We start from the raw sequence: 18,191 nt of genomic DNA on the forward strand, positions 1-18,191 counted from the left end.
CTGTCAGGCATTAATTCAAGAGAACATTTAATTGTGTCTGAAAGTAGTTTTATGGCCCCAAGTTATGGCTTTGTCACCTGAAAAATTCCAGGGCAGGGAGTGAACAGCTGATCTGTATCTTCTGCATGAAGTGAAGTGTTCAAAGTAGTAAAACTGCTGGTTGTAATATTAATACAAAACCAACAAAAAACTCAAACGCAATAAACGCAAATAAATAAAACCTAACCAAATGACAACACCATAAACACACACACAAAGCCCACACACACACTCAAAAACCCAACAAACAAACAACCCAACAACAAAACAAATCAAAACCCAAAACTAGAGAGCACACCACACTCGACCCCAAGGCAGTTCAAGTGAGCTGCTTTGTGCCAGAAATTCTTTCCCATTTGGACAACACTGTTAAGTGCTTCTCTGCTCCTAGCCCCAGCCCAGAGGTGTAGATTTTTGCTGAGAAAGCATTTTCAATTCAGCATTTTCTGTCCAAGATGCCTTGCTTTTCTACTTATGTGATTGTGGCTTTAGGAGTGAGTGCCTAATTTAATTTTGAAGCTACCGTGGAAAGAGGAAGGAAAAGACTTTTGCCAGAGAAAAGGCAATGTGAACAGCAGCAAAACCAGTAAAAGTTTGCAAACCTCAAAACACTCAAAAGTGCATAGCAGTAAAAACCTGTGCGTTTGCATAAGCACAACCCAAACAGAGCTGCTGCTGAGCAAATACCAGCTATGCATAGCTGTAAATAACACAACTATTTAATAAAATTCATTTTATTTCTTTTTTACTAACCAAAGAAACAACCCCCCTCAGCAATAGCTAAGGTTAGCTTTTCTTCTCAGGTTTTCTGTCTCTGAAGAGCAAGATTATTTTGCAGTGATTTCCATAACTGTACAAGAGGTCAGTTTTCTAGGGACCAGAACATGAACATTTCAAAGTCTGACAAACCACTTTAAAGTTTAAAATAAAATGAAACTAAATACAGGAGTAATACAGGATGCTGCAAAAATGCTTCAAAATCCATCCTTGACTTTCTGGTTCAGCCTCAGTGCCCTGTGTTTTCTGTTAAGATACGGTTGCAAAGCAGAACAGGCATTTCCCGGGGGTTTGCAGGAGGGACGTCTGTATGTCCAGGCCCTCATTAGCATCAGCAGCTGCAGGCCAATGGCACCGTGCAGATAATTTTGCTACATAATTAGCTCCCTTCGTTCCCAATAGCTGCTCTCCTCTGGGGAATGCAGCAGGAGGTGGAAGGAGGCTGAGCATTTGCTCTTCAGGCTTCTAGCCAGCTCCTCCAGTGCTTCTGCTTAATCCACTGGACTGGGAAAGGAAGGGTTAGTGGAGACCTTATCCTCCTCCTTAGGTGATGGAGTAACAGAGAAATAGGAGACAACAAAATGAAGGTCAATGTAAGTACTAGATTATCTTATTTCTGTTGCAGTTATTTTAATGGCTTTACTTCTCTCATTTGTAGCAGAACTGTAGATAGTGTAAGATCTGTGTCAGGATCCCTTTTCAAAGAGTGCTGCTGATCTTAGTTGTGCATTACTAGCAGAGCACATGAACTTAACTTTTAAAGTATGATCAAAATTAAGCTGAAAAATTACTTCATTGAGAACAACAGCGTGGTTGAGGGGGGTAAAGTTTTGGACCCTACTTATTAGGCAGTAAAATCCCTTATTAAACAGTGACTACAAATGACCCTGGCTGGTCACTAGGACACCCCTTGCTTTCCATACTGTCTTGGAAATAATGAGTTTCAGTGATGAACATTTGACCTATCTGTTACCTCCAAATGATGATGCGTTTTGCACTGATAACTAGAAAATGAGGAACGGGAATGTTTCAACAACTTGAGTCACTCTGGTGAAGGAAATGTCAAGCAATTTGAATATGAGCTGTGTGAGCCTAGGAAAGCTTGTGCACTCTAGGATAAGGACTGATCATATCCTGCAGTGCTCTTTGCAGGGAGAACTGAACCTCAGAAGAGGAAAGGAGTGGTGGCAGTTTAATTTTTAGGACATAACGCTCTCCTCTTGGAGGAGGGAGGAACAAATGGAAGGATCAAAAATGTTTTGTAGTCCTCTGTTAATGTTTTTGCCCAGGCTTCCAGCACAGCACGCACACAGATGCTGAGCGTTAGCTTGCTTTGTGCTAGGCAGGATTTCCCTAGCTGTGAAGCTCACTGACTCCCAGCCTGACCTTACAGCTGATCTCCAGCAGCTGTGACTCGGGCAGTGTCTGCATGGTCACCATATGCCCTGTGTTAATGACGGAGGAAGGGATCCACACAGCTGCGCACGGGAGTGGGGATGCACAGTGGTGATTAGGGCAGGTCAAAGCCCATCCACTTCTTTTCCCAGAGAAATGCTAAAATTTCAAAGAGATGCAAATTTGTCCAAAGGGTGGGCTTAAAAAGAAATTGACTTTTTTGGTCAGATAGCTGCAATGAGAGCGCAAGAGGAAGCAGCAGTCTTGGGGAGTTGTGCTGCTGCTGCTGATTCATTATGAATCAGAGAGCACCCACCCCGAGCGTCTGCCTCTCCGGTTGCTGTCACTTCTGCCACGGCCAGGGAATTAGCGGAAACTTGTCCGCAGGTCAGATGGGATACAGGGACAGCATCTTGTCATGTTTCTGCACCCAGGAGGAAGGATACACAGCAGTCACTGCAAATGACAAATTTACAATGTGCTTCTGACAAGCTGTCCTAGAAGTTTGTTGCCTGTTCCCTAGGCAGGCAGAGGAAGGAGAGGAAATACTCTGCTCCTGGGACTGTGCAGCATCTATTGCTTAGGAGGCAGAAGGAGAAAACTTGTGCTCTTCAGAACTCTCCATATCTTTAAATCCATGTTTGGAAATAAACATTGTACTAAAATGTCATTAAGATGCTACAAGGTTTAGAAAGTCAAAGTAAGTTTGTGCATTTGGGCAAAACCCTCTGGGTAGTAGTAAGAACCAACCCCCCCATTCATAGTCAGTTCTTTAATATCAGGAAATGGGAATTTATTTTTCCTCAAACTTGGGCATGAGACCAAACATGCAGAAATGCTATGAATGGGAATGAAATCCTAATCACACTGAAAACAAGGGGAGTGTTCAGCTGGTTTTAACACAAATAGAATTAGATTAAGTACTTTAGTGGAGAAAAGAAACTTTGAGGAAAATTAACAGAACCAGCTTGTAATTCCCACCCTAATGGGTGGGAATTAGGCACCCCTGACTAATGGGAAGCTGCACCATTTTTAAGTGGTTCTGCCTGAAGTTTAAAAACTGGTTATTCTCTATTTTTAATAACTGCTCTGACTGTTCAGCATTTAAAAGCTGATCATTGGTGCCTGGTTCCACCCCCCCAAAAAAACAATTAACCCTTGAATAGGCCATAAAAGCAAGTCCTGACATGTGTTCTTTGTTGAAGCTCATACAAACAAAAAAGATCTGAAACTTCTGTATAGCCAGAACACTGAAAGTCCAAAATATGCCCCCAGAAAAATGGATGTTTCCCATGTGAAGTCTGTCGACAATTAACTGAATTAGACAAAACTTAAATTGACTCAACCTGGTCTAGCATTTAAAAGGGACTTCTCTGGGAAGCATGTTCCCAGCTAAGGGGGCAATGGAGAATGTTTATTTCTCTGGCTTTGTGCAGAGGTGAAGAGATTAACTGGAAACAGTTCTGTAAACATGTCAGAGGGTGTCACTGATGCATGAACATAGCTGTTTAGCAAACACAGCCCGCTGCCTTTAGCTGTATCTTTTCCTTCTCCTCAAATATTTTAAGTCCCATTTTTCTGCAGTAAAATGCTTACAGATCCTTTTTTTTTTCCCTTTGTGTGCAAAACACAGCTGAAAAATATTTGTCTTCACCCACAAAAAAAACCAACCAACCCCCTCTCACACACACAAAACCCAACCCAGTGTTTCAAAGTGCCTCTTCTCATTCAGATTATTTTAATAGGGTTTGAAGAAGCACATTTAGGACAACAGGGAGGTTTGAGTTGTTTTTAATTTGAAATGCTGTGAACTACTACAGTACCTACATATCACATGAATTGGAGTTTCCCAATAAAAGGAAGGAGAGCAGAGAAATTACTCTGGCAGACTTGCAGGGAAGATGCTCAGATTATCATTTGATAATCACAAAGGATTTTTCTACCAACATTTGAACATCTTTTATGAGAGCATGTTGGGGGGTTCCTATTGATCATACTATGGGCTGAACATTGAGACCAGGATAGGAGAGGGATGAGGAAGTCTTAGTATTAGTGGAGTTTTTCCCTTAGCACAGTTGTCTGTGATGCACACAGAGCACAGGTATCAGGCTGTGTGAGTACTCCTGGTTTGAGGTTATAATATTTTGCATTATAGAACCATATATTAGCAGTTTTAATGACTCTTAATTAAAATCTTTCCCTTCATTAATAAACATGAGTTAACAGCTTCATTCTGAAGACTCCCAGGGGCTGTCAGGTTTTGTAGTGGGAGGGCTGCTGGATAGACAAATAATATAAATGGGAAAAGCTTGCTTTTTAGGGAGAGTTGCAATCCTAACACCCAATATACAATAAAAAGAGACATTTCCAGCTGCACAAGAACTTCCCTGCACATCAAAGTTAACTGAGCCTGTGTTACCACAGGTCTCATACTGTGGATCCATTCAGTATGGTTGGTTCAATATATGTGGGCAATTTGCATTGCTCTAAGGAGGTCATGAACTCTGCATGAGGAAAACAATGTCTCCAGGAGAGGTTACAGAGGATGCAACCTCTGTTTTCTAGGTCTGGGCTCTTGCAATCTTCTCAGTGAGAGAAGAGCAACAGCACTGTCTGCTGAGGTGCTTTCTCATGGAGTGATGAAATGGCTTTTAAGATGTTCTTTGTCTGAGGAGATTTTTTTCAGGGCTGCTGACAGGGAAGAAGCAACAAACGTCAAAGAAGGAAAACCACTTTGATGTCATCTGTGTTGCTTTAGCTCTTGCTACATGTTGGTTATTGTAAGGACACATTAACAAGATCACATAAAATAAAGAAGAACTATACACAGCTGGCCCTGGATGGCATCTTGTGGATGATAGCTTTAGACAGCCAGCTTCCGCTCCTCTGGTAATAAAGAAAAACTGCAGATCCCATTGGCCCCAAAGCACAGCTTCCTCCTAGCTGAGCATCCCCTAAGGTCTCTGCGATCCTGGGAATGCAGTGCTTGTTTACAGTTAATGGCAGGTCAGAGATACTTCTGCTTACATGATAGAAAGAGGCTGCCACTGTGATTCTTTACATATGTCTTACACAGCTGAAAGTGTAAATAGGGCCTGAATTCTGACAAATATCCACACATTAGATGAGCCAGAGCCTGTACCACAAAGAACCTCGCTCCACCTAACTAGAGTTGGTTTTGGTAGACCTTCGCTACCTATGCTGTCAGATCAAGCACTCAACCTGCTTTAAACTTCCTGTATTTTTGTCTATAAAACTGTTCCTGCTACTACTTGGATCGCAAAAGCAGTTGGCTAGGGTAAATTCTCTTCAATGTGTCTCAGAAAATGAGATTTCTTTGGAAAGTGAATTGGAACAACTTTGGCATCCAGTGGCTTCTCCTTAACTCTATTGCTTAACATGAGCAGATAGAACCCATAGGGTGTTGAGGGACAGAGCTGCTTGTGGGCTGGCTGCTGGTAAGGAACAGGGCACAGATGAGACACTGGTAGTTCCTTACCACACCTCACAATGCGTTGGTTTACTCCCCATGGCCATACCCTCCTCATAGCACCTCAAACGCCACCAGAAAATGAGTCAACCTACAGCAAGCTCTTTACTGCCAGAAGTGCAGTGCTTCCCAGTACCAAAGCTTGTTTAATGCTTGCTTGCTGCATATCCTGCCAAAGAGCTAAAAACATCAGATGGGTGCTGGTCGGCATTGCTGTGAGCTTGCCACAGTCTGAAACATCTGGTTCAGTATCCTGGGCTAATACTTGTTGAATCCACAGCTGGGACTCCTAAAAACTAATGGAGCTTATAGGAACAGTATTGCCTACTTTCCTTTGGTGATAACACCACATAAAAGCGATGCTTCACAGGCTCTTCCACACCAGTCCTGGTGCAGTCAAGTCCTGAGAGGCTGAGTGAGTAATCAGAATTCTTGGAAAAGAAACAGCACTAGCAAGTCCCTTTTAGTTCTTGTATTTGTGTTGGTGCAGCCGGGAAGGACATCTTGTTGTCTAATGCACTAGACAGGCTCAGTTCCTGAGTTCAGGCTTCCTGGCTCTGCCACCAATTTCCTGCATGCGCCTGGATAAGGCTCTTAATGTTTCTGTTTGCTAAAGGCAGGGAGTGTCCCTCTGCCCACCCTCTTCGTGGTCTGCCTTTCAGCGGTTTTGTACAGCATCCAACAAGGGAACAAGTGTTACTCTAGAGCTCAAAGGGTTGCTGATGAATAATAGGAAAAATTTCCTTTTTGATCTAATTGCCATAAAGTGTGGAGCCATAGAGTGAAGTCTGGACTGGGCTTGGGTGGGATTCCTGGAGGCTTGACTTCAACACAAGTGGTTCAGAGCATTTGGCATTGTCCAAATAGAAAGCAGGCTCCTGTGGTCAAGGCAAGAAGACTGTTTTAACCCAGCTAGGACATAAGGTAAATGGGACTGTTGTCCATCTCTGGCAGCTGCTGATGGACAAGCCCATGTATCATGAAAAGGCCATTGTTCACAGACACCCTGAGGAAGAAATGCATGCTGCTAACAACAGGTCCTTCTCATCAGCTGAGCTGACAATTTGGTTTTCTTCTGCTGCAACTTCAAGCCAGCTGTTGCTTTACAGCAAATGCTCTGGACAAAAATACAAGGCATCACATTTCCTATTTGGGTGCTATCTCTCTGGACATGACTTGCACTTTCTGATAAACTAACACTGAAATGCAGCCAGTATCCCACTGCCTGGGAAGCTTGCAGTCTTGTTTTGAAGCTGAAAGCAAATGGTGGTTTGTACTGAAAAACACTACATCCCCCTGCTTACTGCAGACGGGGTTTGACTAGATGACCTTCAGAGGTCCCTTCCAACACTATTCTATGATCCACAGCTCTCTCTACTCTTTGCACAAATGCCTTAAGTGAATAATGCTACCTGCTGCTACTACTTTTCACACTTTTAGCTGTCATCTTGTAATGAGTAAGAAAGTACCCAAAATAAACATGCTGAAAATAAAATGTGGTGATCTACACAGTCATGATTGTCAGAAATATATGGGCTTCAGATGAGACAGGTGGGCTGCCCTGTGATGAAGGAGCTGGAAAATATGAATATTTGCTCTCTCAAAGGTTTTCTTTGATCTTAATAAAGTTACTTACTCTGTTCTTCCTTGGTTTCCTGTCTAAAAAAATTACAAAGAGAGCACTCTATGAAGATGCTGAAAGATATACTGGAGAGGGGAAAAAAGTATTCAGCTACAGGTGATGTCTATGTAATGGGGAGAAACACAGATACTGTTTCAGGCATGCTTACCTGAAATAAACTCACAAACACACTGGCCTGCTGTGAAGAGTTAGGAGCCAACAGATGTATTTGTTTGGTGTCACCGTGTGCATAGGTAGATTTTTCTCTGAGCTAATGTATCACAGAAATCATTAACCTGGGATGGTCAGTAGGATTCAGCTTTCCAGTCTGAGGTGGATGTGGGCACAGTTAGCTGGAGTCTGGGTCTTCACAAGTACTGCAGCCTACCACAGCTATTCAGCAGCATTTCTGCCACTGGGCAGCTGTTAGTCCCCTGACCTAATATGAGGTTACAGAGAAGTCTGTCTGAAGTTGAAAGGAAAGAAAGTATGGTTCGTTTGGGGGGGGTTGTTCATTTGTTTCACAGGTAAGAAATAATTAGTCTTTTTCATGTGCAGTTGAAGTCCTTGGGTAAATAGTGTAGCAGGCAGGAAGCATGAGGTTTAGATTTTTTTGGATGAATGATGCATTTTCTCTGCAACTTCTGGCAAAGAATTCATGGACTGCCAATGGGAAAACCATCTATTTTTCACAGAGGGATGTTCATAAGTTACAAGTCTAAGCAGTGCTATTCAAGAACTTTGGGGGAAGGGGTAGTAAAGAAATGTTACAACATTATTATTATTGTTGTTAGGAGTAGTAGTTGTTGTTGTTACTATTGGTGGTGTTGTCATCCATTTCTTCACCTCACTGAACAGAGCAGGTGCAGGCTGCAAGGATTCAACTCTCTGAAATCAATGAAAAAATGTTGTTTAATGTGAAAGTGAATGGACTTGAGTTAAACTGATGTTAAGGTAGAGATAAACACTGAATCAAAAATTAACGCTTTTGTTGGTGTAACAGTGCAACATTGGTGGTTTTTCTCTCTCCAGAACACCTTGGCCAAGGCGCTATATGACAACAAGGCAGAGTGCTCAGATGAGCTGGCCTTCCGCAAAGGGGACATCCTGACAGTTCTGGATCAAAATGTCATTGGCAGTGAGGGCTGGTGGAAATGCTCCCTCCATGGCAGGCAGGGTCTGGCCCCTGCTAACCGCCTCCAGCTCCTTGCCACCTCTCAGGCTGTCCTGCTTCCTCCTTCCATCCAGAGTGACTCCTCAGAGTCACCAGCAGGCCAACAAAACATCTACCAGGTTCCCTCCGTCCCCAAGCCTACTGTATCGTCATCTACCTATGAGAAGATGGAGGGGTGGGTGAAATCTCCAGCCAGGGTCTCTACTCTTCCTGCTCAAGGAATATATCAGGTACCAGCCTTGGCTGCACAGCTGCTTAGTGAAAGGACCAAAAGCTCAGCAAGCCAGGTAAGCATATAAGCAGCTATAACAGCAACAAGCAGTATTATTAAAACAATCACTGGGAGCAGGGAAGCATTTCAGTGGAATTTGCAGCAAAGCCATTCTAATAAATGGTGTTTAGGAAACTCCCATCAATTCTGCTACATTGTATAGCACCGTGTGAGAAACACTGCTCTGGGCAACAGATGAGAGCCTCTATATTCTGTAGTCCTTCACTTTTTTGACAGTTTGAAGCAGCTGTAAACTAAGACAAGAAGTAAAGAATATACCATTTGTTTGGAAGACTAGAAATTATTTACAAATCTAGCCCAAAGTTAAAATAATAGGACACAGAACTTTCTCCTCTGATGGTCCACAGCATGCATCCATTCCTCTGGGCACATGTGGGGCTTTGCATCCATTTTGCACATCCTTTGCACAGGAAGATGATTCATAAGAAAGAAAGATCACCCCTTGCTGTATGATTGGTGCTCTTGCTCTGGTTTCTACTATTTTCAGCAAGCTCAGAATGCTGTTGCCGCTCTCTCCTGCTACTCAAGGTTGTCACTACACTTGCACAAAGTAGCAGCACTTACTATGGACATGCCAGAGGCCACAGAGTTTGGTGCATCCTGAATCAATTTCTCTCCCAGACAGTTTTTCTGATCACAGTTTTTTGGATGAGTGCATCCACCAATCCTCCCAGTTCCAAAGAGAAATTGCAAACCCACCTTCCCAGGATTTCACTAGAGCTGCCTGACCTGGCCTCTTCTTTCTCCCTGCTCCTGCTGGGCATTCAAATAAAATTTGTGAATGGAAAATGCAGTTTGAAAAAATGTTACATCAAGTGTCTTAACCTTACAACACTTGTGCCTTCTTCAGCATAAAATGAGCTGGGAATCTTTTATAATGATATGTAAATAGAGCAGGTGGAGAGGGAGTTCAAGTACAAGTTTTTGTTCAGTCCCATGAGCTCTTCAGCCCAGGGTGACTGTTTTTAATGTGTAAGAAAATCATCATGTCAGAAATGTTAATTGAGAAAGGAAAAGAAAGGGAATTCAGCTCTGAACTGCTTTTAGGCTGATCTAATAATTTGATTTGTGAGACTCGGTTAGGTTTTGTTCCACTGTGCTGAAGACAAGTTATGAAAACTAAGGTTCTGGCCCCTTTGGTGTGGCAATGAGTGCTGGAAGACAGACCAGCTTGGTACATCTTTAGTGTTGGAAACACAGTTTTCAGCACTGCAGCAGCAAGTTCAGCTTTTGTGCACAATTACCATAACTGTATGTTCAAAGTAATAGCTACAAAAGACCCTTTTACATTTACTGTGACCTGATTTCTCCATTTTCCTAATCCTAAAGAAGGCATTTGCAAATCCAGTGTGAGGTTGACACAAATCTTCCACATTGTGCCAGCCAATCAGACTGAAAATGTTACTCTCCGACTATTCTTGTCTTTTGGCATCTCATGAGTTTATGTACCTAAGCCTTGTTTACTCTAACAGAAGTGGGGGGAGGGGAGTTCAGAGGTTCAGATCTGTCTGTGCTGCCTCTTGCACTGCCACAGCTGTTACTACACCAACTGTACCACTGTGGCCACAGGCCATATGCAGATGCATGAGGAGGCGCAGGGGTGCACAGCCTTTGCGAGTGAAGAAGGAACTGCAGCACTCTGGACTGCCCCACACAGATCCAATGGGACAACTGGCAGAGTTCCTGGCATACTCAGCTGTCCTCTGAGCAGCTGGGTAGAGCCACTGCAAGGCTTCAAGGAAGCTGGTTGAAAGCAATAGAACAAAACAAAATCCCTCAAAGCTTCTGTGCTTCACACTGTAGAAAAGCCACATCACTTCTGTCTAGTACCCAGGGCATCTCCTTGTTTAACTGTGACTGAAAGTACTGTAAAAATCAGTAAGATGAGTTTTCTTTTTGATTTGTCCATCTGGAAACAGACCTGACCTAAGGATTCATAGAACCACAGAATGGTTCGGGTTGGAAGGGACCTTAGAGATCATCTAGTTCCAAGCCCCCTGGCATTGGCAGGGACAGCTTTCACTAGACCAGGTTGCTCAAGGTCCCATCCAACCTGGAAGTGAACACCTCCAGGCAAGGAACATCCACAACCTCTCTGGGCAACCTGTTTCTGTGCCGCACCACCCTCACTGCCAAGAATTTCTTCCTAATATCCAGTCCAAATCTACTCTCCTCAAGCTTCAAGCCATTTCCTCTCATCCTGTCACTTTCTTGATACCAATTTTATCCTTTCTACTCATGAAAGTCTTCTCCATTTTGCACTGTGTGCAAGCAAGGTGTTTCATATCACAGAGCACTAAGGGGGTTTGGGTTCACTCTTCATTCCCTTTCTTCAGATGAGAGCTGAAAGCTTTAACAAAGCAGCAGCAAACATCTGTATAGCTGGAGTCCTGCTCCTCCACCATATTTGCCTTAAATTTAGTCACTACAACGCTCACATGATGGAGAACACCACCTCCAATTTTAAATAATTTACTGTCAGGCAGCAGTGTCTCTGTAGATCAGTAGTTTACAATACTCCATTTAGAAACCAGCTGCAGAGAGCCAACCTAAACCCATGCTAAGTAAACAAAACTCCATAGTTTGGGGACTGATTTTTACAAAGTCCTTTCCCAACATCCATATTTTGGTATCTAATTGTTCCACAGATCTGGTTGTAGGTCTTAAAATTATGTTTTAAGCAAACAGAATTAGTCTGCAATTGACCTGAGTAATGTAATTCCCACAGCAGACTTCTCTGTTCAAAGAGCTGGACAGGATATCAAGGAAACTCTGTTTGCTCCTACCAGATTGAGTTAGTTCTTTGTAACTGCAAAATAACAGACTTCAGCCTTTATCTTTTTGCTGCACATACTACTAAATATGGTTTGATCTAATGATTCTGTGAGACTGGAGAAGTAGAAGTTCCCTCACTTTCTTTTTTTCAGTGGTTCTGCTTTTGAGCAAAGATTTAAGTGATAACTGAAGCGGGATTTTCTCCAAATCTCTTCCCTCCCTTGGTTAGTACAGCAGATCACCTTTGATTTCTATGTGCTAGTTCATAACATATCTGAAATAAACCAGAAATGCTGTCAAAGAAGAATTACTGGGGAAAAAATACCATGCCTGCCTGTAAGGTCAGGTCCTGTCAATTGCCATCAGTGAAAAGCTTAATCGCTTACAAGTGATGACTCTAAAGGTGGCCTATTCAACTACTTAATATTTCAAAGATGTCCTGAGGTTACTGCTCAGCACTTTCTCATTATTTCTTTTTTTTCTTTCCCCCATAAAAGTACCTGTTTACTCTCCCGAGAGCATGCCGGGCTTCAGCCCCAAACATCAGGGGTGAGGTATATGATGTTCCATCCACACAGCGCCGGGAGTCCTCACTCACACAGGTGAGTCCTGCCATAGCATTCCCCTGCAGCTCACACCCTGTGGGACCTCAGAAGAGATTTTCAAGGCAAATTATAGTATTTCCTTGTTTGTTTTGTGCATAGCTTGGCAGTGTGTTTTTAGGGAAGTTCAAAGCCTAGATCAGTTTTCTTTTGAATTTGTTAGAGGAATATGTCTTAAATTTGGTACATTTCTAATAAACACTTTCAGTTTTACCACTGCTGAGTTCCAGGGCACTGATGATTTCTCAGTATCAGTGTCAGTCTCTGCTTTCTACCAGGAAATGTGCTTTGTCACCAAGTCATTTGATTGGAAAGAACACAAGATGTTTGCAGAAACCAAATGCCACCCACACAACCTGCCTCCTGGGCAACAAAACAGAAGGCATTAGGTCACATAACCACAACACACTCAGGGCAATGTGCTGATTGCATTCAAGTGCCTTGCTCTTGAAACCAGGCATCCCTGGGCACAGCGAACATCACCGCATTTCCTCCATGTCTCACTGCCGGTGCAGGTCACCGGGATGGGACAGACACAAGGCCCCAGCCCCTCGCCTGCCATGCAGAGTTGCACATGTAGGCTGGAGCACGTCCACAGATCCTCCCTGGCAGCACCTGGCAGTGCAGAGCTGGGCTCACCCTAATTCATTTATTATCAAGTTATCCACAAACTTCCAGAAGCGGGGAGACTTCTGATCAGATCCAAAGCCAAGCGTGTCGCTGGAGGCTGCCTTGCACCACCTAGTGCCCACCACGCTCCATGCAGCGCTGCGGGAAGGTGCTCCAGCAGCTTTACAGCAGGTTGAGTTTGACTCGCATTGTCCACACCAGGCGACACACAGTGTATCACCATAAAGAGTCTGATTCCACCAAAGTCTTCAGTGGGGTCTAAAAGGGATTGAATTTAAAGCGTGGGGTTTTTCCCTCTGACCAGAGCGGTGCCACTCCACCCGCCACACGGAAGGCCTCTGCGCTGGTCAGATCCACCGAGTGTTTCCAGGAAGAGCAGAAGCAGCTTTACAAGATCCCACCAAGCCCAGAAAAGGCCAGAGCTGTTATCAAGAAAGATTCACCATCGGGCAATGTAAGTAAGACTTGTTGGACACAAGAGAATAAACTCAAATATTTCTAAAGCACTGGGAAAAGTCTGTATGCATCTCAGCAAACCTGTATCAAGTGAAAATTTAAACTCATTGCAGTTGAGAATAGTCAGTGGTGCTTGCTGGTCATCAGGGTATGCATATAACTAGGGCTGAGGATACTGAAAAAAATCAAGTGGGTTTTTATACAGAGACTAATAAAATCTTACATCCTTCATTCTGTAAAACTGAGTGTTTAATGCTGCCTACTAATAAACTGGCATTTCACTTTTCTTGTAGCCATTCCAGAAAACTATGAGTTTTCCACCCCCCAAAGAAGATAGGGAAGAGCCTATAGATTTCACTGGCTGGGGAAAGTGCTGTATGATTTAATCACCTGGGCTCAAAACATTTTAACCTCCATATGAGAATAGAATAGAATAGAATAGAATAGAATAGAATAGAATAGAATAGAATAGAATAGAATAGAATAGAAATTAACCGGGTTGGAAGAGACCTTTGAGGTCATCGAGTCCAACTTATCATCCAACACTATCTAATCAACTAAACCATGGCACCAAGCACCCCTTCAAGTGTCTTCCTAAACACCTCCAGTGATGGTGACTCCACCTGGGCAGCCCATTCCAATGGCCAATCACTCTTTCTATGAAGAACCTCTTCCTAACATCCAGCCTAAGGAAGCAGCTTGTGCATTTTAGAAAGAAATAAAAACTATGGGCTAGCCTTTCCGTGGTGCAGTTCCAGTGACATTACTGGAGTTGCATGCATTTTCTGAGAATTCAGGTTTGTTTCTCATCTCTTGTCTAAAACCATGGTTTATAAATCCTGTGTGCTCTCTTCCAGTTATATGATATCCCTCCCAAAAGAGAAACCGAGGCTTCAGACAATGAATCTCAGAGGAAGCGCTGGGGCCATTACAATACCTTGCCAAATCCACGGAAGTCAGAATGGATTTATGACATTCCAGTGTCACCAGAAAAAATGGGAATAAAACAAACTCCTTCTGGCCACTCCTTGGAGAAGCAGATGCTGTATGACACACCACCAGCCAGGTACAAGGTGCTAACAACCAGCACTGAAGCCAAAGTTGCCAATCAGCAGTTATATGATATTCCACCCACACAACGGAAATTAACCTTTCCAGATATGCATCTCTATGATGTTCCATCCTCACGGGACATGCTCCTTTTGCCACAAAACGGTACCTGTGATGTACCCTCAAGTCTCCTGGCTCCAAAGGCTGAGAATCAGACCTCTGAAGAGAATGTGTATGACATTCCAAAAGGCTTGCCCACTGCTATGCAGTCTAAGAGAGATATGGAAAAACACAGTGACAGTTCTGGAGACCAAGCATACAGCATTCCTCCACAGATCTCAAGAGAAGCCAAGATAGAACAAGACAGATTATCCATTTCGAGTGTGGACAGCAAAAGCAGCACGCTCTCTACATCCTCAAACTCTTCTGCTGAGTCTTTTTCTATGCCATTATCAGAAGAGCCTGCCAGAGAAATTAAACTGGACCTTGATGTAGCGATAGAGACAGTGACTAGGTTGCAGCACAGCGTATCCAGCTCGGTTGCAAGTTTAATGATTTTTGTGAGCAGCAAATGGAGATTACAAGAACACCTAGAGAAAAGCATTGAAGAAATTCATCGAGCAGTTGATCACATAAAAGTATCACTGGGAGAATTCTTGGCCTTTGCTCAAGTCATAAAGGTAAATGCCTCTTCCTTGACTGATAACAACCTTCAGACCAGAATTACAAAACAGTTAGAAATTCTTGTGAACTCATTCAAAATTTTAACAGAAACAAGAGAAGCTCTAAACAATTGCAACTGGTTGCTAGAGGCTCTGGTCCTCAAGAAACCTCAGAGCAACCCAGATGATCTTGATCGCTTTGTGATGGTAGCGCGCACAATCCCAGATGACATCAAAAGGTTTGTATCCATCATCATTGCCAATGGAAAGCTCCTCTTCAGAAAGACTGAGAAGAAACAAGAAATGAAGCAACCACAAGTGAACCTAGAATACAAAATGGCAAAACAAATCACATTGCCAAGAAGAATTGAAACAGATTCACTTCAGAGAAATTCTCCTGAGAAACCCAGCCAAAGTCAGGTCTCTTCTGAGAAACCAAAAGAAAATGCCACTGAGGACTGTGATTATGTTCAGCTGCAGGTCAGTATAACTGGATTGTACTACCTGTATTCTTGGTTGTTTAGCAGATATTAAGCTATTAGCACTACATTATCTTTAAGGTTAACTTTCCTTTATTATTACTAGTGCCAAATTCAGCTCGTGCTACTTCCCATTTTCCAGGCTTCGTGTGAATTCAGGATTTTGTTCAAGTGCTAGGTGGCACACATAGAGTGATCAGTAATTTTAAGTAATAGAGAGAACCGGCAAGTGGAGAACTTACCCAGCAAACACTGTGAAAAGATTTTTAGCTTGCCTGTTTACATTCATTTGAGAAAAAGCCTTTAGCTGGGGATTAACAATTTGTTTCTTCTGTTTTGACCAGCAGTTCTCTTCTTGCTGGTATATTTTGTTTGTTTGGCTCTGGGACAACTGTATAAGAGGTACTAACTCTCAAACTTGAGGCGCATTGGAAAGCATTCTGTTGCAGAAAATGCTGATTTAACAAATGTAACTCATACTGTGAATTATCAGCTTTATTAGTTGGAATAGTTTTGGCTATTTATTAGAATCATTCTCCTTAGAATTGCTGAAATGTCTAGAAAAAAAAAATGCAGCTCTCTTGGTTTCACAAAGAAATGCTGGCTTGCCCTTGGAATTTGGGAAATGCTGGTTTCAGGTCTCAGATCTTGCAGGATCAGACACTAAAGTTTTAGTAGGAGAAAACCTACAGTTGCTTTTAATGACTGTATCATTGTTGTCTCTAACACGAAGGCTGCATAGCAAGGAGGCGTTTCCCTCTGAAATAAGAGAAAAACACATTTATCCTTAAATATTTTATGTAAAGCATTTCACCCTTGCTTTCATTTTGATTTTTATCAGGCACAGAAAGTACTTTCAGGTAAAGAAATAACAAGAGTACAGATTCAAACCCAAAGGTATTTCTAATTATGAAAACTATTACTTATGAACACTTCTAGTCTCTGACTTCTGTGCATGCTAAAACTCAAAATAATTTCCATTTGGACACACATCTCTGTATAGATAGATCTATTTGTTTTCTCACAGTTCATTTTCTCAGAACTAGTTCTGGGAATTACTGCTGAAAACCTGTGCAAAACAGTCTTTCCCCTCAAATGTAACAAACCACTGCACTTTAAAGTCATGCTATTTATTTACTTGCCTTTGTGTATCATTTGGGATAAGGCTGTGAGAAGATTTCAAAACATCCTGCCCTAGTGTAAGGGTTGACTCTCTTCATATTGTGCAGTTTTAATCATTCATAACCCTCATAAGTCAGCACCATTAAAGATCAAGTCTGAATGTTCTGTACTATCTGAAAGCTTGAAATTCAGACCGTAATAAAGGTTTGGTGTTCAGCACTTTGTGTGCTATCCATTATTAAAATCATTTTCAGTGAAATTTGTTTAGGGAGAAAATACCACTTTGAATTCCAGTACTTTATGGAAAGAGAAATTACTGTAAAGGACTACTAGGCTGGGGTGATTTGGAGACAGTGTTAACTGACAAAACTACCTGTAAGTGAAGAAACATGGAGAATATAAGGTAGAGCAAGTAAAGAAACAATCAGTGTGCTAAGCCTCTCTTTTTTAACCTTTTCCCAGGTTTTGCCATCTGCAAAGCAGGCTGTAATTCAGAGCAAGCCAGACTCTGCAAAGAAAATCCCTCTCTCAGACCACTGTAAGCTGTGTTTTGCTGCACTGCACAAGGCAATAGGTGTATTTACTAGTAGTCTAAGCAACAACCAGCCACCCGAAGTCTTCATATCCCACAGCAAATTGATCATTATGGTGGGACAAAAGTTGGTGGATTCTCTCTGCCAGGAAACTCAAGAAAGAGATGCTCGGAATGACATTCTCCACAGGAGCAGCCGTTTTTGCAGCCTCTTGAAGAATCTGGCTCTTGCCACCAAAAATGCTGCAATACAACATCCCAGTGCAGACGCCATGAGGGAACTTCAAGATCAGACTGAGGAGCTGGCTAAGTACACGCAGCAGTTCAGAGCAATAATGGAATGAAAGACTCTGCCGTTTCTACAAATACGTAGCAAAATTGTTGGTCCTTAGGTGTGTGGCAGCCAAGGTGTGCAAAAGCAGCTCCTCCAAGAATTCCTGCTGGCCAGTTCCCTGGGTGATGGTGCAGTTTTAGCAGACAAAGTTCCACACAACAGCAGATGCAGAAATAAATCTGTAGAACAACAATCTGTACTTTCCTCTCCATTGTTCAGATCCTGCCTGGAAATATCATCATAGTGGATGGGCAGGAATGTTTGCTGTGTATTAGAGCAAATTTATTTTATTACCTGGCTGTTTTCTTGGGTTTGGTTTTGTTTTAGTATCTATGTAGGTCAGATAACTACTTTTTTTTTTCCTTTTCTTTTTCTTTCTCCCCCCCCCCCCCCCCCCCCCATTTGGCAATATAGAGCATCTTTTTACATTTTGCTGCATTTACATTTTGTTCTGTAAATTATGATATCACATCATCATTTACTCAAAATTTATGATTACCCTTTTTAAAGAAAAACAGCTACCAAGCTATTTTTAAAAATTATTTATTTTTACTATACAAATGCAGTGAATGGATTATGGGAGAAAAAAATCTGACAGGTACTACATGTAGCTAGGAGTTAATGAAAAATATTTCAGCAGGTAACTGGGCACAGAGGAAAACTGACTTGGAGGAGTCCCAGCTCCTGGTAAATCTGCTGGGAGCACACCTCTGTCATCTCTGTCACGGCCTGAAGCTGTTCAGAGCATTGCTCCAACTGAA

At 42.5% G+C, this 18,191-nt stretch overlaps 1 protein-coding gene across 1 annotated transcript; it reads left to right on the plus strand.

Annotated features, from left to right (window-relative positions):
- The first annotated feature begins 1,397 nt into the window (after positions 1-1,397).
- Positions 1,398-17,440, plus strand: CASS4 (Cas scaffold protein family member 4). Its single transcript, XM_054173596.1, is given in 8 exon segments — positions 1,398-1,409; positions 8,355-8,783; positions 12,061-12,165; positions 13,100-13,249; positions 14,109-15,443; positions 16,284-16,311; positions 16,314-16,339; positions 17,027-17,440. Coding segments are annotated over 8 exon segments (2,499 nt in total).
- The last annotated feature ends 751 nt before the right edge of the window (positions 17,441-18,191 follow it).

This window comes from Dryobates pubescens, chromosome 26 (assembly GCF_014839835.1).
Source record: "Dryobates pubescens isolate bDryPub1 chromosome 26, bDryPub1.pri, whole genome shotgun sequence".
Taxonomy (NCBI): domain Eukaryota; kingdom Metazoa; phylum Chordata; class Aves; order Piciformes; family Picidae; genus Dryobates; species Dryobates pubescens.